Below are 19,428 nucleotides of genomic sequence, written 5' to 3' on the forward strand. Positions count from 1 at the left end.
ATATATATATATCAGAATCATTACGTTACATAATCATGAGTCAGTATGAAAGAGAGGTCTCATTTCCAACCACTGTTTTTAAAATCGGATCGAACCGAAAAACCAGGAACCGGTCACTTAATCGGTTTTATTTTTCTTCAAAACCATTTTTTTCTTCAAAATCGTTGATTTTGGTCAGCAAACCACTGAACCGGCTGATTGACCGTTTAAACAATTTTGACCATTTTCCAATTTTTTAATTTAATTTTTTTTTTTTTTGTCATAATGGGCCAGCCATTGGAGTCAAACGGTTAGAGCATTCAAACTGGTAACCAGACCCCTAATTCACCGGTTCCTTTTTAAAAACCATTTTTCCAACCATCTTAAGCAGGTGTTCCGTCATGGATCCAAGGCTAAGGCAGGTCTCTTCTCGTCACCAAGAAGTCTGATATCATTTTGGTATCAAAACATTCAGTTCTGATATCATCTTGGTATCAAAACATTCAGTTCCGGAGTTTCCGAGGAGTTCCTGAGGAGTACTAGTGGGTTCAGCTATCGAGTATGGGAACTATTGGTACCAAGACTACCAACCCCAAGCTACAGAGAAACAATTTGTGGCTGCAATGGATTGTAAATTTAATGGACCTTAGGGTCCAAACCTTTCAGGTCTTCATTCAAAGCTTGTACAGGGAACCTTAGTTAAGAGCTATGTTGAGGATTTTTTGTTGCCGATCTTAAACCCGAACTAAGAGCTGGTGTGGAGGAGTTTGAACCGGTGACAATCACAAGGGCAATATGCCTAGCTCAACTTGAAGAAGAGGATCATGGTCCACCAGAAGGAGAGCTGCGGTAAATTATGATGGTAATAAACCTGGCCCGGCTGGACTTCAGCCCAAGGCAGCTCCCACAATCCACTATAAACAACCCCAAGATTCCGGAAGTTAGAAAACTACCACCATCGGAGGTCAGAGATAGAAGAGCCAAGGAGCTCTTCTAAAATTGATGTAGCACGATCCAGTCACTCCTACCTGGCACTCACGTGGCTCCTGGAAGGTACCTGAGACGAGGAAGAAGAAGAATCCCTGGGGAGTTTACCCGGTGGGGATACTCTAACACTTAAGTTAGTACTATGAAGGAGAAGCAAAAAGAAGATGAAGGCTATGAGTGCAGATAGCGCGTTCTCACTATACTTGAGAGATTAGAGGTCTCAAGAAGAAGTTTCTCTTCTGCCCTGAGGGCTTTTATAGGGACACTCACATCAGGTTGGGCATAACCGCCACTAGGCTCCTGCCACAACCGTTACTTGCCAGGGCTGCGCAGGTGGCCGTTGTGCCGTACGTCTCGCCTGGGTTATTGACATGTTTCCAAAGTGGCGGGCACGCCTTTGCCTGCTGAGAGATGTGGATGCAGACTTCCGAAAGGACTGGGACTGCACCATCAGTAAGGGATATGGCGCAGTCTGACCGGTACGGTCTGTCAGTCAGAAGCTTCCTAAAGAGCGCTCGTGCAACTCATTCGCGAGCTATTTTGTAACGAGCTTGGAACACTTCAGGATTACCCTTAGTGGAATTGGTCCTCGGAATGACTTGTCTGCTTGGGAGCTCGGACAAGCTAATAACTTTAGCTCGCGAGCTAAATTTGCCTCGGAGTATCTCTTCAAAGGTAGCTCAGGGAGACTGGGGTTCGCGTCGCGGCGATACCCTTTCGCGAGCTACAACGTAGCGAGCTACTTTGCAGGCCCGTCACTTGGTCATACCAGGTTAGAATGCTGAGTTGTCGCTCATGCTGATTCAGTGTCCACGTGTCACCGTTTCATAGTTGGGGTCAAATCACCCTCCATCAATTGCCCCCCACTCCTTGGGCTAAGAGCACTGCCTTAGCACAAGGAGCTTGTGAAGCCCGATGGACTGATTTGACCAAAATTCAAACTTGATTGACTGCCCACATTAATGCATTTGCGGGAATCAAGAGATTTTCTGATTTTCCTGATTTTTCGGATTTCGAAAACATGCTGAAGTGGCTTTTACCTCCGAACGTCGTGCGGCTGTGATTACCTTAATTATGGAAGGCATGCCGCCAATCACCTTCGATTTTCAGAAGGCATGCGGTTAGGGCGCCTGCGGGCCGTTGGATCTGCTTTGATCTGGGCCGTCAATTTGAAAGGGTGGAGACTATAAATAGGGGGGCCTCCCGGGCCACATTTTCTCCCACGCCATCTTGCTGTCTTCGGATTCTGAGGTCACGCACTTCATCTAGTCTACTCGAATTCCTCAGTTTGCTTCATTTCGTTTCTTCTGGTGAGTCCCAATCGCTGTCAGCCATGTCTGGGTACCCATACCACACCTACCACCAGGGCGATAGCCAGGACGACAATGCTTCCTCGAGCTCAGGGGGAGCCTGGGAGTAGATCCCGGAGGCTCGGGAGGCCTCCGGCGATGTAGCATCTACTTCTATGGGGAGGGAGCCCGACACTTTTGGCCCTTCCTCCATGACAGCGGAGAGACTCAGGTCTCTAGTCCGCTACTTTCGCCTCCCTGGGGACCTGGTCTACAGCCTCCCTACTGGCAGCTTCCCTTGGGAGCATGGTCCCAATGACATAGTAATCTTCCAGGAATAGCTCGAGGCTGACTTGCGTCTCCCCCTGCACCCCTTGATAGTGAAGGTGCTAAATCACTTTAACGTCACCATTGGCCAGTTTTATCCCAACGCCATTCGAAATATGGTTGGGACTATATCTTTGTGTTACGAGTACTGTCTTCCTTTGGACCTTGATATTTTTGCCTCTATCATTTGTATAAAAAATGCAACTTCTGGGGTTCCTTCGGAGAGGCGCTTTTACTACCTCTCCCCGTCGCGGCTATAAGCTCCTGTACGAGCTGCCGAATAAGATTCCCGCCTGGAAGCGGGATTACTTTGTGGTTCGCAACCCTGAGGGGTGGCCCTTCCCAACTGCTTGGAGGGGCGCCATCCAGGACCCCAGGGCCGAGCTGGACCACGAAACTCGGAAAATGATGCTATCCTAGGCATCGGTAGGCTTCCTTTGCTCGGACTACTTGGCCGAGGAGAAGCTCGTGCAGGCCGGCTTGAGCCCGGGTAGGTTGTCTTTTTAGGTTGCGTGGTTTCTGTAACGATGTCGTACTCACATTCGCATGCATATATTTTATTCTTGTTGGACTAACGCTGATGCTCTTCTTGGCAGCCATCATGTCTAGTGCCGATTTGCGCCGCCTTCTCTCGAGCAGGCAGAGGCGCCATGCGAAGAGGATGCGCCCCGACCGGACTCCCCCTTCAAGAGGTACTGAGTTTGGGTCTTCCGAGCCGGTTTTATCCTCCCCTCCGCCTGAGATTCCAGCACCCCCTCCCGAGGGAACTAGTGGGGTTGGCTTCGGGGGGGATGATCTCCCTCAACAGTGGGAGGCTCACTGTAACCCCCTCCAGCCATGCCCTTACCCCCGGTTCCCAGTGGGGAAATGGGAAGGGATGAACGATTACCTTGTAGCTCACCGGACGAGCCGAAAAGCGATTACTAACGATGAGGTCGCTCAGTGGGGGAATATGGAGCCCGGGGACCTTGCCGCGTTCGCCTCCGCCCACTACATGGTGGTGAGTGACCCCTTTTCCCTTTTCCTCTTTTGTTTTGCTCATCTCTGCTGTCCTCTGATCTTCTCTTCCGTCGACAGGTGAATTCTGCCATCCATGCCATGGCTCTCCAGATGCACGTCCATCGCGTCGACGCCCTCGACCAGCGGGCTGCTAACAAGAAGCTCCAGAGTGAGCTCGACCGGATCCGAGGTGAGCTCCACCACACCCGCAAGGGAGTGAGTCTCAAGAGCTGCTCGTCCACGACCAGGAGGCTCAAATCGCCCGGCTTTCTGAAGAGAGCGCATGTTACAGGGAGGAATCATCGAGGATGGCGACGGAGAGGGAGCTCCTCAGGCAGCAGGTTCGGGACTTGGAGTCCACTCTTCTAAATTGGACTCGAAACTTTGATCAGATGGTGGAGGTTGAACGAGAGAAAGCGGTCTGAGATTTTAAACTCCCAGGAATTCCACAACCTCCAGGCGGAGTATGGTTCGGGTTATGGTCGTTGGTTGGTTGACGACCATGTGCCACTTGAACTTCTTATGCGTCACGCCTTTCTTGGCTACTGCAAGGTGCACGATGGGGTCCAGGCGCGGTATCTGCGTACAAGCGTCATTGAACCGCTTGATGTAGCCCCGGATGGACTCTCCCTCTCTTTGCACTATGCTGAGGAGACTCTCTTCAGTTCGCGGACACCGCTTGCTGGTAACGAAGTGGGACGTGAAGGCTTGTGTGAACTTCACCCAACTTCTTATCGACCTAGGTGCCAGGTTCCAGTACCACATACGGGCTGCTCCTCTAAAAGTGGTGGAGAAGGCCACGCACATGCACGACTCACTGGCTCTTGCCAGGTGCATCTGCAATTGGAAGGCATCTATCTGATCATTTGGGTCGAACGACCCATCGTACTTGTCCAAAGGGGGGAGCTTAAAGTCTTTAGGCATTGGGACTGCTAAGAGCTCGGGAGATAGGGGATTGAACTAAAAGGATGGGGGCCTTGACTTCACCCAAGCTTACTTCTTCTTTGCCTCTGAGCTCGAACAGGTCGTGGGTGGCAGACCGACGCGCCCACGGCGTCGTCTCTGCTTCTTGGCGGGCTCGAAATTCGTGCTACTCACTTCTGTACTGTTAGGAATGGTGTGTGCAAGAAGTAGCTTAGGCTGCTGGTGACGGCTATAGATAGAGGGCTCCTGCTTGTAGCCTGCGACCAGGATCTCGAACCGGTTCTCTAAGAACAAGGTATCGAGCATGGAGGGCTGAGACGATGCGGGCTTGGTGAGCTGGGGTCCTTCCGACCTGACCTCCCGTGGCGAGGCCGGAGTGGCCGGCCTTTCCTGCCTACTACGGGAGGAGGCCCGACTCCTTGGAGGGTTCCGGGGGGCCTTTCCTTGGTGGGAAAGGTGCTCCTCTTGACGATGGGACCTAGTCTGCTGTGAGGCTGGGTGCCGAGGAGGGAGTTGCGATTGCTGAAGCTGAGGTTTCGGTAGCAGGGGAAACTCCTGTTGATACTGGTGCTGAGAGACCTGGTGCAACACGTGCTATTGATAGATCTAAAACTGCTGAAACTGCTACATTTGAGCCTGCATGGCCTACATGCACTGCACCAAATCTTCCAGCTAGTTCGGGCTGGCCGCTGGGGCACAACCAAGGGTTCAGTGAAGGTTGTTCCGACTGTGGTAGGGAGTGGAGCAACGACGGGTGCCCCTGCAAGAGGCACGTTCAAACTAGAGATCCCGTCCGCTGAGAGGGGGACGGTGAACTGTCCGATACAGACAGTAGGGAGCTGGGGCTGTTCTATGGAGTTATTGATGGAGTTATTCATCTCCGTGCTTCGTCCGATGTTGCTAGAGGAAGCCATGAGCGTTGAGTTTTTGGAGGGTAAGAAAATGTGAAAGTTTAGAGAAAGGCTTTTTGAAGTCTTTCCCACAGACAGAGCCAAATTATGTAGCGTGATCCGGTCACTCCTAGCTGGCACTCACGTGGCTCCTAGAAGGTACCTGAGAAGAGGAAGAAGAAGAATCCCTGGGGAGTTTACCCAGTGGGGATACTCCGACGCTTAAGTTAGTACTATGAAGGAGAAGCAAGAAGAAGACGAAGGCTAAGAGTGCAGATAGCGCGTTCTCACTATACTTGAGAGATTAGAGGTCTCAAGAAGTTTCTCTTCTACCCTGAGGGCTTTTATAGGGACACTCACATCAGGTCGGGCATAACCACCACTGGGCTCCTACCATAGCTGTTACCTTCCAGGGCTGCGCAGGTGGCCGTTGCGCCGTACGTCTCGCCCGGGTGAGTGACACGTTTCCAAAGTGGCAGGCATGCCTTTGCCTGCTGAGAGACGTGGACGCAGACTGCTGAAAGGACTGGGACTGCGCCATCAATAAGGGATATGGCGCAGTCTGATCGGTATGGTCTATCAGTCAGAAGTTTCCTAAAGAGCGCTCGTGCGGCTCATTCGCGATCTATTTTGTAATGAGCTTGGAACACTCCAGGATTACCCTTAGTGGAATTGGTCATCGTAATGACTTGTCTGCTTGGGTGTTCGGACGAGCTAATAACTTTAGCTCGTGAGCTAAAGTTGCCTTGGAGTATCTCTTCAAAGGTAGCTCGGAGAGACTAGGATTCACGTCGTGGCGAAACCTTTTCACGAGCTACAACGTAGCGAGATGCTTTACAGGCCCGTCACTTGGTCGTACCATGTTACAACGCTGAACTGTTGCTCATGCTGATTCAGTGTGTGTTAGAAGCAGAACCAGCTGCCAAGGCCTTGAGCAAGGCCCACGAAGTTTTCATTCTGCATTAGGTTTCACCTGTCACAGACACCAACAACCCACAGGCCCATCTGGAGATTCAGGAAATGTTGCACGCATTCTCGGATGTGTTCAGAGATTCTGTGGGCTTACCTCCCCCTAGGGCCCATGATCGCACCCTCAAACTGATTCAAGGAACCAGGCCCTTCAATGTATGGCCATACCAATACCCTCATTACTAAAAAAGGGAGATTAAAGTGCTAATCATGGAGATGATAAATTTTGGAATTATTAGGACTAGTAACAGCCCGTTTTCAGCTTTAGTATTATTGGTCTACAAAAAGGATGATGGTTGGTGGTTGTGTGTAGACTAAAGAGACCTGAATGCTGTAAAAGTTAAGGATAGGCTTCCAATGCCAATAATTGACGAGCTATTAAATGAACTACAAGGAGTAGTCTTCTCTAGGCCAGACCTTAGATCCAGTTATCATAAAATTAGAATCAAAGGGGAAAACATAGCCAAGACTGCATTCTGTACACATCTAGATCACTATGAGTTTCTTATAATGCCCTTGGGCTCACTAATGCCCCCTCTTCGTTCCTTATGAAGATTTTAAAAATTATTTGTGGCGGTTTGTATTGGTATTTATTGATCATATACTGATATTCAGCAGCTCCATGGAGGCACATTTGCAACCTGTTCTGAGTACCCTTTGGCAGCATTAGTTGTTTCTTAAACTAAGTGTCAGTTTGTCGTAGAGATAGAGTGGGATACTTGGGCCATATCATCTCAGGCCAAGGGATTAAAATGGACCCGAACAAGGTCAAAAGTATCACAGAGTGGCCACAGCCCAGATCATCCAAGGCCATGAGAGAGATTAGGTTCAAAGTATCAATTTGTATCGGCCCATGTCGTGCTGATGGTTTCCCAATACGCCCCTCCAGGGGTTGTATCGGGTCAGATCATGGTTTAGATAGTAGTCGGGCCTTAAACCGATCCCTCTAAACCAGTTTTTAAGAAAAATAAACAAAACTTAAAAAAAAGTACCGATACAGGCACCCTACCGGTGTATTGGGTGGGTGTGCATGTCAAAGGAAGAGAGTGATGTATCTCAAGTTTGGGACAAGTTATACCCACCCAAGGTTTAAAGTATCGGAAATGCTAAATGTATCAGAAAAATAAATTTAAGAAACATATTGGGATACATCTTGGATATACATGGATATGGGCAAAAAATTAAGCTACACATGGAAACACTATAGATATTCCAATAAATCATAAAAATACATCAATAACAATATATATAAGGCCTAAATGAGCTATTTATACATAGAAATCATGTCCTTTAGTGGTTTTCATGAAAAAATATATCATAATCAACATATAGAACATAAGGGTATTCTCTAATGAGGTTATAACTACAAAATATAAGCCTAATAATTTTTTAAGGAAACATTTTCTGTTATTTTTAAATAATTATTTATTTCTTATTGAAATAATTACTTTATTTTTATTCAAAAATTTATAACAAAAATTAAAAAAATGTAGTAAATATAACTCTATGGATGTGATAAATCATCGATAGATTTACGACATGGTAAATATTATGGTTAGATCATGCTAAAAATTAGAAAAAATAAATATTTTTATTTTAATAATTAAAAGTAAAAAATAAAATATTTCACAAGAAATTTCAATAGATTTATGAATTAAAATATTAGAAAAGATAAACATTTTTATTCTAAAATTACAAAAAGTTTTATAAAATAAATATTCTTTGTTTTGCAAAAATTAATTAACAAATATTTTTATTCTAAAAAGTACAAAAATGAATATTTTATAGAAATTTCAATAGATCTATGGAGATGGTAGATCACCCATAGATCTATGACACAAGTAGTCTTTATGGGTAGATTACACCAAAAATATAATTTTTTTGTTATTTTATATTTTTCTAATTTTTCTTTAAAAGTTTAGATAGATCTATTTAAAGCACAAAAGAAGAGATATGATTATCAACATAGGGAGAGTATATCAATCTATATACAAGCATTTCCAAGCATAAAAACAAAAAACAAATAAAAAAAAATATTGCAACATATTATCAAATAAGTTGAAAAAATACATATTTTTTGCAAATTTTTAAAAATTTGAAAAAAACTCAAAAAAATCTTGAGTTTTGGAGGTTCTTTTTGTTTTTTTTTTTAAATATCTTACAATCAAAAAAATGTGTAGGAGTGATCTGGTAAGTTTGGGAGAGAATTAAGGCTTTTAAAGAAAGTTAGAAGCCCTTTTTTCTCAAAAGTTTTAAACTTGTTTTTCAGCTATAGAAAAGCCGCAATGTATCCATTGATACACCTTGATACACCCCCAATACGCCCTTGATACACCTCGATAATATGTCGGCACGACGAAAAGATATGATACAAAGGATTTTCTAGTGTTTCCCATGCCAACTCCATAAAGATATGATACGTATCGGCCAATATGAGTCAATACATTCGGAAATTTTGAACCTTATGTTCTCCCATGTATTTTTTATTCTAATTTTGTTTTTTATTAATCTATACTACTATTAAAAGTGTGAATGGGAGTGAAATTTTTATTTAACTAAATTATCCCAATTTTTGGGTTTGGTTATTTTCTAATTGTAAGGACAAAAATGTAATTTAAAAAACCACTTTTCTTTTCATTCAAATTCCTCTTAGTAACACTTAATTTAAGGCATTAACTCACAATAACATTTGTTGAATCCTATTCTTAACTAGAATAACCCCCCATTTTTTAATTTGGTCTATGAGAGGCCACATAATGTAATTTGAACTACAACATTTCTCTTCATTCAATTCCTTCTCATTAGATCTTGTATTTAGAGTATTAACTCTCATTCTTTTATTGAATCCTATATTATGACCTTTTTTAGCATTAATTTTGAAATTTCTCATTCTCAGAATCCTTCTAAAAAATAATGGATTTTGTGAAATTTTCCACATTCTGAGAAACATTAGGGGCATTTGGCATATAATTTTGATTCCTATATATCGAACTCAAAATGATGTTTGGTCACCACAGGCAACTGCCACAGTAATGTCTAGACAAGACAAAAGGACTGTGTCTAGTTTAATTAGTGAAATCTTCTCCCCTGAAATAGTGAAAAGACCATAATGGGGAATGGCATTAAGTTTTCAAAAGCAACAATGGGGAATGTAATAGAGAAAACACCAACACTGTTCTCCTTTTGGACAACACCAATCATCATATATGATGACTATAAAAGCAGAAGATTCAAACCATAAGAAAACAAAGCATTTGAAAATATTAGCCATCACGAAATACTCCATCCAGTCATAAATGATGCACTAACCACCGATAGAAGCCCTAGTTCTTTTGATGAATATATCTCTCTTTCTCTCCCCTTCTATTCAAACACAAACCACCTTTTTTGTTTAGTGCAAACCATTAGTCACCAATACTTTGTTCAAACATAGGACTAAATACAACTCCTTAGTTTGAATATAGACCATCAGCTTTAATCGATGACTTGTATGAACAAAATAAAAACACCTAAATCAGATGAAAAAATAAAAAAGGGTAAATCTCTTATACCCTTACTGTTTAGCTAATCAACTAACTCTTCCCCTATTAATTACATATTATCTTACAGTATCCTTAAGTTCTCTGACAATTGACTAGTTCTACCCCTACCGTTAGAGTTCATTAATGTTTTGTCACAATCTGTGCACATGTGACACCACATGACCTATAATTTTTTTAAAATCCAATATTACCCTTTTCATTATAAGTTTCGTAGTTTAAAAGATTTGTTTTTGATGATTGCATCGTGATGTCCACAGTTGAAGATTTTGAATCTCATTTAGTTAAGACGAACTCAGTTTACTCTCTCCAAAGGATGTGATCGGTATTGAGTTGAGTTTGGTGCATCACCGTCACCAGCAACAATGGTGGTGGTGTTGTCATTGTCATATTCATCTTGATTGGAAAATCATTTTCCAACAAATCTGACTGAACAAAGTCGGTAGCTGTAATAGAGAAGGAAGAAGTTACACCACTACTTTCTAGGGGATGAGGAGTGTGCATGTGAAGGGATTCCTTCACTCTGTCTTGAAGGTAAGGCAGGTTGGGTAGATCAGTTAACGAAACCCACAATGAGGTGGGTTTACTATTCTCTTTCTTCTTCTTCTTCTTCTTCGTCTTCTTCTTCCCCCATCGACCTCACCTCCCCTATTTCATTCTGAGACTGCATTGTTGCCGTTTTAATTTCTAGTAGCGGTGGTGGTCTCTCTCTCTCTCTGTTTTTTCCACTTTCCTTCTTCCCAAAATCAGAGAGACTTGTCCTTTTCTCAAACCAAAACAAAAGTTGGACATAAGCTTTTCTTGGACCTGTAAGACTAGAGGAGATTCTTTAGTTCAATCTTTCCTTCTTCTAGGGATGTTGTTGCTCTTGGAGATGATCAAAGTCGTTGAAGTCACTGGTCTAATCTCTACACCATTGTAAGTGTCGAAAAAATCGGCTAACTTGCCACGTGGGCTGAAAATGGAGTCGCCACCCATCAATTATGTAAATGGAAGTGATGGAACCTCCGAGAATGACTTTGAAACCTTTTTTTTAATAGTGACTCCAATAGACCATGGCACCGCCTGAACCAGTTCGGGTAGGACTCAGATGAAAGAGAGAAGGTGTTAAGCACCCCTCTCCCAGGTCCAATAGGTGGGGCCCACATGGTGCTCATCAGCACCTAATGTGAAATAGAAATAACCAGCAAAACTAATTAAATAAATGATACTAATTAAGTAGAGAAAGCCACTAAACGACAAGAAATTCAGCAAACAAGATGCTCACCATTATTTCTTTTTTTGATGAATGAATTCTTCTAAAATTGGGGTGTAAAATGAGGACTTCTCAGGAGGTCACCCATCCAAGTACTACCCTTGCCAAAACATGCTTAACTTCGGAGTTCTAATGGGATCCGGTGCATTAGTGCTGGTATGATCACACCCAATATGCTCGCCATTATTATTAATATTATTATTAATATTATTATTATTATTATTATTATTATTATTATTTCAAAGCTGTAGCTTTGAAACTCTTGGAATAATGGGCTTGAGGTACCTGAGACTCAAAAGTAGAAATAGCTTGTACTTCATTCCCTTCATTATAATTTGGAGAGGGCTTCCCTACTAATGGAAAATTTTTGGGGATCATCACTGGGTTGATTCGACCCTCCCTAAGAGCCTCTTCGATTCTGATAGCTCCCTTCACATCACTAAAATCATCCAAAGGTTGTGCAATCAACAATGTATGATATAGATCCTCCAATGTCTTGATAAATAACTGTACCATCTCTTCCTTTGGCATCAGGTGTTGTAATTTAGTTGCCATTTCATACCATCGATATGCATAGTCCAAGAAATTTTTTCCTGACTTCTGAGACATAGACTCAAGTTCTACTTGATTAGGTGCTAAATCCATGTTGTAAGAAAATTGGCCCAAGAATACTTCTGAAACACCTTTCCAAGTCCTATTATTTTCATCTACCAAATTTTTAAACCAAGTTCTAGCACTCCTTGTAAGGCTCTTCTGAAACATTTGAATGAGTAGTTTCTCATTGGATCCATATTGAAATATATCACTGCAAAAAGTTTTCAAATGAGTCTGTGGGAATCCCTTCCCGTCATATTTTTCAAGGTCTGGCATTTTGAACTTAACAAGCAATTCTGCATCAGGGTACAGGCACAACTCTCTAAAATCCATAACTCCCAAATTCTGAATTTCTTTCAACCTCCTCAGCTCATCTTTCATCTGCTTTATTTCTACATTTAGGGGATTTTGGAGTGAAGAATGGATAATAGTCATTCAAATTCTTTTTTCCCAATGATGCAATAATGGATTGAGGTATGGCTGGATTCTCAATGTTAAGGGTAGAAAATGTCCTTGACTGGTGAGCCTGCTTGGTTCCCGTAGTAAAAACAAAAGGAGATGACTAGTATTTGGCATGGGACCAAGGTTATGGGATGAAGAGGATGCAAAGGTATAAGATGTAGGAGGGAAAGATGATTGGGTTCCATTGCAGGAGCAGATTGAGTAGTATGGGATTTCTCGGCTTCCAATTTAGCCAACTTGATAGACATCTCATTCAATGTTTCTTAGAGATGGAGGTAGTCACTATGAGGGACATGAATAGGCATTATTGTCTTTGTGTTGGGTGGAACCGTCGCTTGAGGGATGCAATCAGTCTTAGGAGGAACTTCAAACATGGTAAAGAATTTGGATTGAACCATAATGCTTTTTGAATTTTGGATCTCTAAGAATAACCTCTTCTGAAAAAGAACATCAATTAGATCATTGTGCACCATTATCACACATTTTACTTATTCTTCTATATCCTAACTTGGGCATTATTATTTTCTTTTTCTTCTCCTTTCTTTCCTTGTTTTTCTTTTGTCTCTCCCTCTCTCTGTTTTTGCTTGTCTATTTTCCCCTTTTTTTGTATTTTTTTTGGCTTTACTCTCTTATTTTGCCTTTGTTATTTATATACATCTTCTTCTTTTCCCTATTTTTTCTCCATTTTTTTCTTCTTTTTTCTTCTTTTTTATAATGATCTATTTTTTAACATTTTTTTTATTTTTTATTTGGCAACGCATTGTTTCCCATAACTTTGATTAATTAAAACAAACTCAAAGAAAATGGGAACATCCTCATCCTCTTTTTTTCTTCTTTGTTTTTTTTTTTTTTTTCTTTTTGGATTTTAGATTTCTCTTCTTTTTGCATTTTCTTTGGATTTTGGATTTTTTTTCTTTTTCTTTTTCTTTTGTATTTTTTATTTTGGATTCTTCTTCTTTTTGGCATTTTCTTTGTACTTTCAATTTTTTCCTTTTTTTTGATATTTTATGTCTTGGCCTTTTGACTTTCAATATGTTTTTACTTTTATTTACTTTTGAAGTTTTAACTTTCTTTTATTTATTTAATTTTTTTTGCCTTTTTCTCTTTTTTAATTTTTTGATTTATTATTATATTTTTAACTCTTTATTTAATTTTTATTATTTTAATTTTCCTTTTCTTATTTTTATTTATTTTTTACCCATTTTTCCTTATTTTCTTTCTTTTTTTTTTTTGCATTTTCTTCTCTTTTTTTATTAATTATATTTCTTTTCTTGTTTTTTCTTCCCTTTTTTTTCCATTAAACATTACCCTCATGACCTGCTCCGGATCCAAATTTGCCTGCAACCCATATCCCTTTCTTTTCTCACTCCCGATCCTAAGAAAAGGTTTGTAGTAGCCATGTTGACCAATGTAGCAACAATAACTACCACGAGAGAATGAATACCTAGTGCATTTATTGTTAAAATGCCAAGTATAGCAGGTATAGTTTGTGACCCAAAGTCATTACAGAGCGTGGATTAATAACAGCTACAGCAGGTGTCACCGGAAGCAGGCCAGGTGTAAGAAGAGATGGATGAATCAAACTTCGGCTCATACAATCCACAACATAACCATTTTGCCGGCCACTACAACAAACTGTAACCTTCATTTTTACCAAAAGCATCTCAGAGGTTAGCTTGGTTGCTGGACCCGACAACAAACACTTTTTCTCCGCTATCAACTGTAAGAGACGTCTCCACAAACTCTCCTATCTGAGAAGGTGCAATTAAAGGTTGTCAAGCAATCTGGTGCATGGGAGTAACAGGAATATTGTGGCTTCCAAGTGGCAGACACGGTTGCCCTCCAACCTGAGAGGATGACAAAACAACGGGCAGTGATTTATGTTATTTTTTAGCCGATTATAAGGCCGCAGAGAAGGGAAAAGCAAGTGATGAAGATGGAACGTCCCTGCCACCTATACCATTACCGGTCATGAGTTGGGCTGAAAATCCAGATAAAAACGGAACTGTTTGACTATGAACAAGAAAGGGAAAAAGTTGTGATGAAGGTGGACCCCGACCTGGCCAGCCAAGTCTTGAAGGTAGTTGTTGGGTTGATTGGGATGACTTGAGGTGCCGATTTTAAGCGGAAGGAATTCCTGCGTTTGATTTAGAATTCCTGATGGTATATTAATTTGAGATAAACAAAATAGTGATAATTTGTTATAGTTATAGTTTGCAAATGGATGAGAAAAAGTGGGTGTAGAAGAGTAGAATATATGATAGGAAGGAGTGAGAATGTTAGTAGCTAGGTTTTTTATTATTACACACACAATACAAGAGATTATATTTATAGTGGTTAGAGTCGGTGGTTGCAAGATAAACCGACTTAACATTTGTGGTTAATACTCTAGATCCTTCTTTTAATTGAAGGAATTTTGACCATTCAATTTTCTTGCAACTAAAGTAACTAGGATGTTCTAGAGGCATTCTACAAATGTGCAGCAATATCTAATTCTCCTCCTTGGTGCACATTTCAGTAACTCCAATCATGTTTCGTAATAGTTTGAATTTGCCTTTTGGTAGTACCTTTGTGAATATCTCTGCTAATTGTTTTTTAGTCTTGCAGTATTTGATTTTTATTTCTTTGTTTGCTTCAGCTTCTCTGATGAAATGATACCTGATGCCTATATGTTTGGTTCTGTTGTGAAATATGGGATTCTTTATCATTACTATAGCTGATCTATTATCGCAATAGATCTCTGTAGCTTCTACTTGTGCTTCTCCCATGTCTTTAAGTATACTTTTTAGCTATATAACTTGGCTTGTTGTCATTGCTACTGCAATATACTCTGCTTCAGCTAATGATTGCGCAACTGTTGCTTGTTTCTTTGATGACCAAGAAAATATCCCTGATCTAATTATGAAAGCATATCCTAATGTGCTTTTCATGTCATCTACTGATCCTGCCCAGTCACTATCTGTGTAGCCAATTAGTTTTGAGCCATGCGTGACTCCATATCATATTCCGTAGTTCTTTGTTCCTTGCAAGTATCTAAGTACTCTCTTAGCTTCTCCATAGTGAACTTGACTTGGACTCTGCATGAATCTTGATAGCAGACTAACTACATACATGATGTCTGATCTTGTAGCCGTTAAATAGAGTAAGCTTCCAATTAAACTTCAAAATTGTGATTCATCTACTTTTGGTGAGCTGTCTTCTTTCTTGAATGCTTTATTGTTGTCTAATGGAGTTGATACTGTCTTGCAGCCTTCCATTTTGAATTTCTTCAAGAGAGTCTCTGTGTACTTCTTTTGTGAGATGAAGATCCCATCTTCTTCTTGGGTTATTTCGATCCCGAGAAAGTAGTGCATTAAACCCTAATCGGTCATTTCAAAAGTCTTCATCATGTTTTCTTTAAATTTCTTGATCATCTTCTCATTATTTATTGTGTAAACGAGATCATTGACATATAAAGAGACAATAAGTGTGTCATTTGTACCTTAAGTCTTGATGTAGAGTGTTGGTTCACTTTTGCTCCTCTTGAATCCTTGCTCAATGAAGTAGCTGTCAATTCTACTCTATTAGGCTCGCGGAGCTTGCTTTAGGCCATATAATGCTTTCTTTAATCTGAGAACTTTATCTTCTTGTCTTTACACCACAAACCCTTGAGGTTGTTCCACGTATATTTCTTCCTCAAGGTAGCCATTGAGAAATGCTAACTTCACATCTAGTTGGAAAATCTTCCATTTCTTTTATGCAGCTAGTGCAATTAATGCCCTGATTGTGTCGAGGCGTGCAACTGGAGCAAATGTGTCATTGTAGTCGACACTTTATTGTTGTAAGTATCATTTGGCAATTAATCTTGCTTTATGCTTTTGGATTGAGCCATCTGAGTTAATATTTGTCTTGTAAACCCACCTAACTCCTATAGTATCTTCGTCTTGTGGACGATCTACAAGCTCCCATGTCTCATTTTTCTCGATCATCATTATTTCTTTGTCCATAGCTATTCTCCATACTTCTTTCTTAAAAGCTTCTTCAAAGCTTTCTGGCTCTATAAGCATCAAGTTGCATGTCTCATATATCTCTGTTAAGGATTTAGTTCATCTTAGTGGCGAGTCTGGAGGAGATTCTGTAGCTTGTACTGGTTCTAATTATGTTGTTGGTTGAGTTGGTGATCCAGTTTGGTCGTAGCCTTCTTTAATTTCTTGTCTTGGTAATAGGGGCATGTTGATACTCTTTCTTTCAACTTCTTTTGTCTTCCAATTGTATGCAATGTCTTCGTTGAATCTTACGTCTCAATTGATTATGAGCTTCTTTGTTCTTAAGCTATAGACTCGATAGCCTTTAGATTGAGTGCTATAACTTAAGAAGATTCCTTTTTCAGTCTTCTCATCTAGCTTGCCTCTTTTCTCTTGTAGAATGTGAGTGTAGAATATGCAGCCAAAAACTCTGAGATGCTTTGCTGATGGCTTTTGTCCACTCCAAGCTTCGATCGGTGATTTATCTTGCACAACTTTGGTTGGACATTTGTTAAGCAAGTAGACTATCATGCTTACTGCCTCTGCCTAAAAAGTTTTTGGAAGACCCTTCTCCATGAGCATGGCTCTTGCTGTCTCCATAACTGTTCTGTTTTTTCTTTTTGATACTCCATTTTGTTTTAGTGCGTATCCGACTATGAGTTGGTGCTCTATGCCTTCATCTTCACAGAACTTGCTGAATTCATTAAAAGTGTATTCTATGCCTTTGTCACTTCTTATCGTCTTGATGTTGTGACCATTTTGCTTCTCGACACGAGTTTTGAATCTCTTAAAAATATTAAAAACTTGAGATTTATCTCGCAAAAAGTAAACCCATCTCCAAGCTTTTTTGGATGGGAAAGGTTGTCGATGTTGTTTCCCGAGCATATACCCTTCGTAGACATAGTTGAGTTCCTTGATTGCTAGTAGGTCTCGTATCATGTTCTTCTACTAAAGGATCTTTAACCCATGAAAACTAAAATGTCCAAAAGCCTTCTATGCCATAGCCATGACTCATCCACTTGTGCTTGCATTGCTACATTGTTTGCATATCTCTATTGTACAGGAAAGCATCTATTTTCTTTCATTTTTATTTTTGCAATTTCAAGGGATTTGTCTTGATTGGCATAGATTGTGCAAGAATCTCCCTCAAAATGTAAAGAATATCCTTTCTCCACATTTGACCTACACTGAGTAGGTTTTGATCAATGTTGGGGACCAAGAGTACATTGATGTATTTCTTGCCTTGTCTGGTGTCAATGGCAATGGTGTCTTTGCCCGTTGCTTCCATGAAGTCGCTATTACCAATTTTGACTTTTGTCTTGACTTTATCAAGACTATAAAAGATGCTTTCATTTTTTGTCATGTGGTTACTACAGCCACTGTCTAGATACCAAGTATCATTCTTTTCTTCTAATGCAGCTTGGCAGACGTAGAAGAGATTATTCTCATCATTTTTCTTTTGGGTTATTTTTAATAATTACTTTTTTTATTTTCTTTGACATTCTTCTAAGTGTATTCGTGCCTAAACTTCCTATCCTTTTCTTGTTTTTTTTTTTTTAATTTTTCTTTTTCTTGTTCTTCTTTTATGTTTTTTAATTTTTTAATGTTTTCACTTTTTTAGTTTTTTTATCTATATATTATCCTATTGATCTACTTCTATTTTAGTTTTATTGGGCCTTGACATAATCTATTTTTTGTTTTATTTTATATTTTTATTTGGTGTGAGCCCCACAAGAGGTATGCAAGCAAACAAACTAGGTGGCTAACATTCTAGCTGACTATGTTGACACATGTGCTTTATATGGAGTGTGATGCATGAGGGGGAGGGTTTGACACCTAGACTCAAGGCTCCGATGAGGTTGGGCTTCTCTGGTTGGTGGCTGGTTTGTGGGTTGTCGATGCTGGCTAAATGGTCTAACATCTACTGTTCCCCTCCTAATAGGAAATAAGATGCTAAAATCTAATGCAAATAGTGTCTACATAGTGTACATAAACAAATAAGGAATTACATAAATAAAACAATAAGCAGCTTTCAACGAATCAGCAAGAAATAGGCAATTATTATTCTAATGAAAGAAAAGCGATATAGAAGCATGAGTATATACAAGAAAAATGTTATCAAGCCAAATGGGCCTCATGTGGGCCCCACCTTTAGTTCAAGAACTCCCCAATGTAATCACTAATCTATAATCATTAAAAAAACCGACTCACTTGCCACTTGGGCTGAAAATGGAATCAATCACCACCCATCAATTATGTAAATGGAGGTGATGGGACCTCCCAAAATGACTTTGAAACCATTTTTTTTACAATGACCCAATAGCCCATGGCACCGGCTAGACCAGACCAAGTAAGATTAGGATGGGAGAGGGAAGGGGTTAGGCACCCCTCTCCCGGGTCTAATAGGTGGGGCCCACATGGTGCTCATCGACACCTAAGGCGAAACAGAAATTACCAGCAAAACTAATTAAATAAATGATACTATTTAAGTAGAGAAAGTCATTAAACAACAAGAAATTCAGGAAAGTAAATAATCCAAATAAAACTAAAAACAAAATAAAGAGAAGGGTTCTACTGCAGTAGAGAACTGTGAACTAATAAAAAATACCACTGAAAATGCCAACAAAAGGGTTCTACAGAAATCGAACTAACATCGCACCGCTGACAAATATCAGCAAAAAGATTTACAGCAGAAACTCATATTTAAAATTAACTTCTGACGAAGTAGCATAATCACATTCACAATATTATCAGTTCGAAACATCTAGCAAACTAAATCCGAGCTCGTATCAGTGGTAAATCAAAAGAAAACATTGCGGGAAGCAGATGGAAGATGAAGAGATTTATAGACAAATATACGTATACATCTTCATGACTTAACACAGATTCCAAGTCAGGTTCGGTTGGGAAACAGACATACGGGAATGAGTCTGATGGGATCTACTCCATCGATCTGATCCCTGGCCTGGAACCCTCACTGTCAAGAGCAAATTTAGGAAGAGTTTAGTTCGGATTTACCCGACTGATTAGCAGATGTTGCGACTGTAATGGGGTTTTACTTATTAGATGGAATTAAATTGAAGGGAACTGATGTAGCGCAATTTGGCTGCTCCTAGCTAGGGGTGACTTGGCTCCTAACTGACAATGGGCTTGATTAATCTATACAAGAAGAATCAGAGAACCTGGGGTGGTTCACCTGGTTAGGTCGCT

At 40.5% G+C, this 19,428-nt stretch overlaps 1 protein-coding gene and 1 pseudogene across 1 annotated transcript; both read right to left on the reverse strand.

The window, feature by feature from the left end:
• Window positions 1-11,209: 11,209 nt before the first annotated feature.
• On the reverse strand, window positions 11,210-11,328 carry LOC148875533 (5S ribosomal RNA; annotated as a pseudogene).
• Window positions 11,329-11,392: 64 nt separating this feature from the next.
• Window positions 11,393-12,187, reverse strand: LOC148875534 (uncharacterized). Its single transcript, XM_088964843.1, has one exon. The coding sequence runs from the start codon at window positions 12,185-12,187 to the stop codon at window positions 11,393-11,395; it is 795 nt and encodes a 264-aa protein (XP_088820969.1).
• Between the last annotated feature and the right edge of the window lie 7,241 nt (window positions 12,188-19,428).

This window comes from Nelumbo lutea, chromosome 1, assembly GCF_056320005.1.
Source record: "Nelumbo lutea isolate HS-2025 chromosome 1, American lotus-T2T, whole genome shotgun sequence".
NCBI lineage: Eukaryota > Viridiplantae > Streptophyta > Magnoliopsida > Proteales > Nelumbonaceae > Nelumbo > Nelumbo lutea.

Excerpts from the sequence above, each read along its gene's own strand:
- LOC148875534 (XM_088964843.1), bottom strand. The coding sequence starts at position 12,187 with ATGACTATTATCCATTCTTCACTCCAAAATCCCCTAAATGTAGAAATA.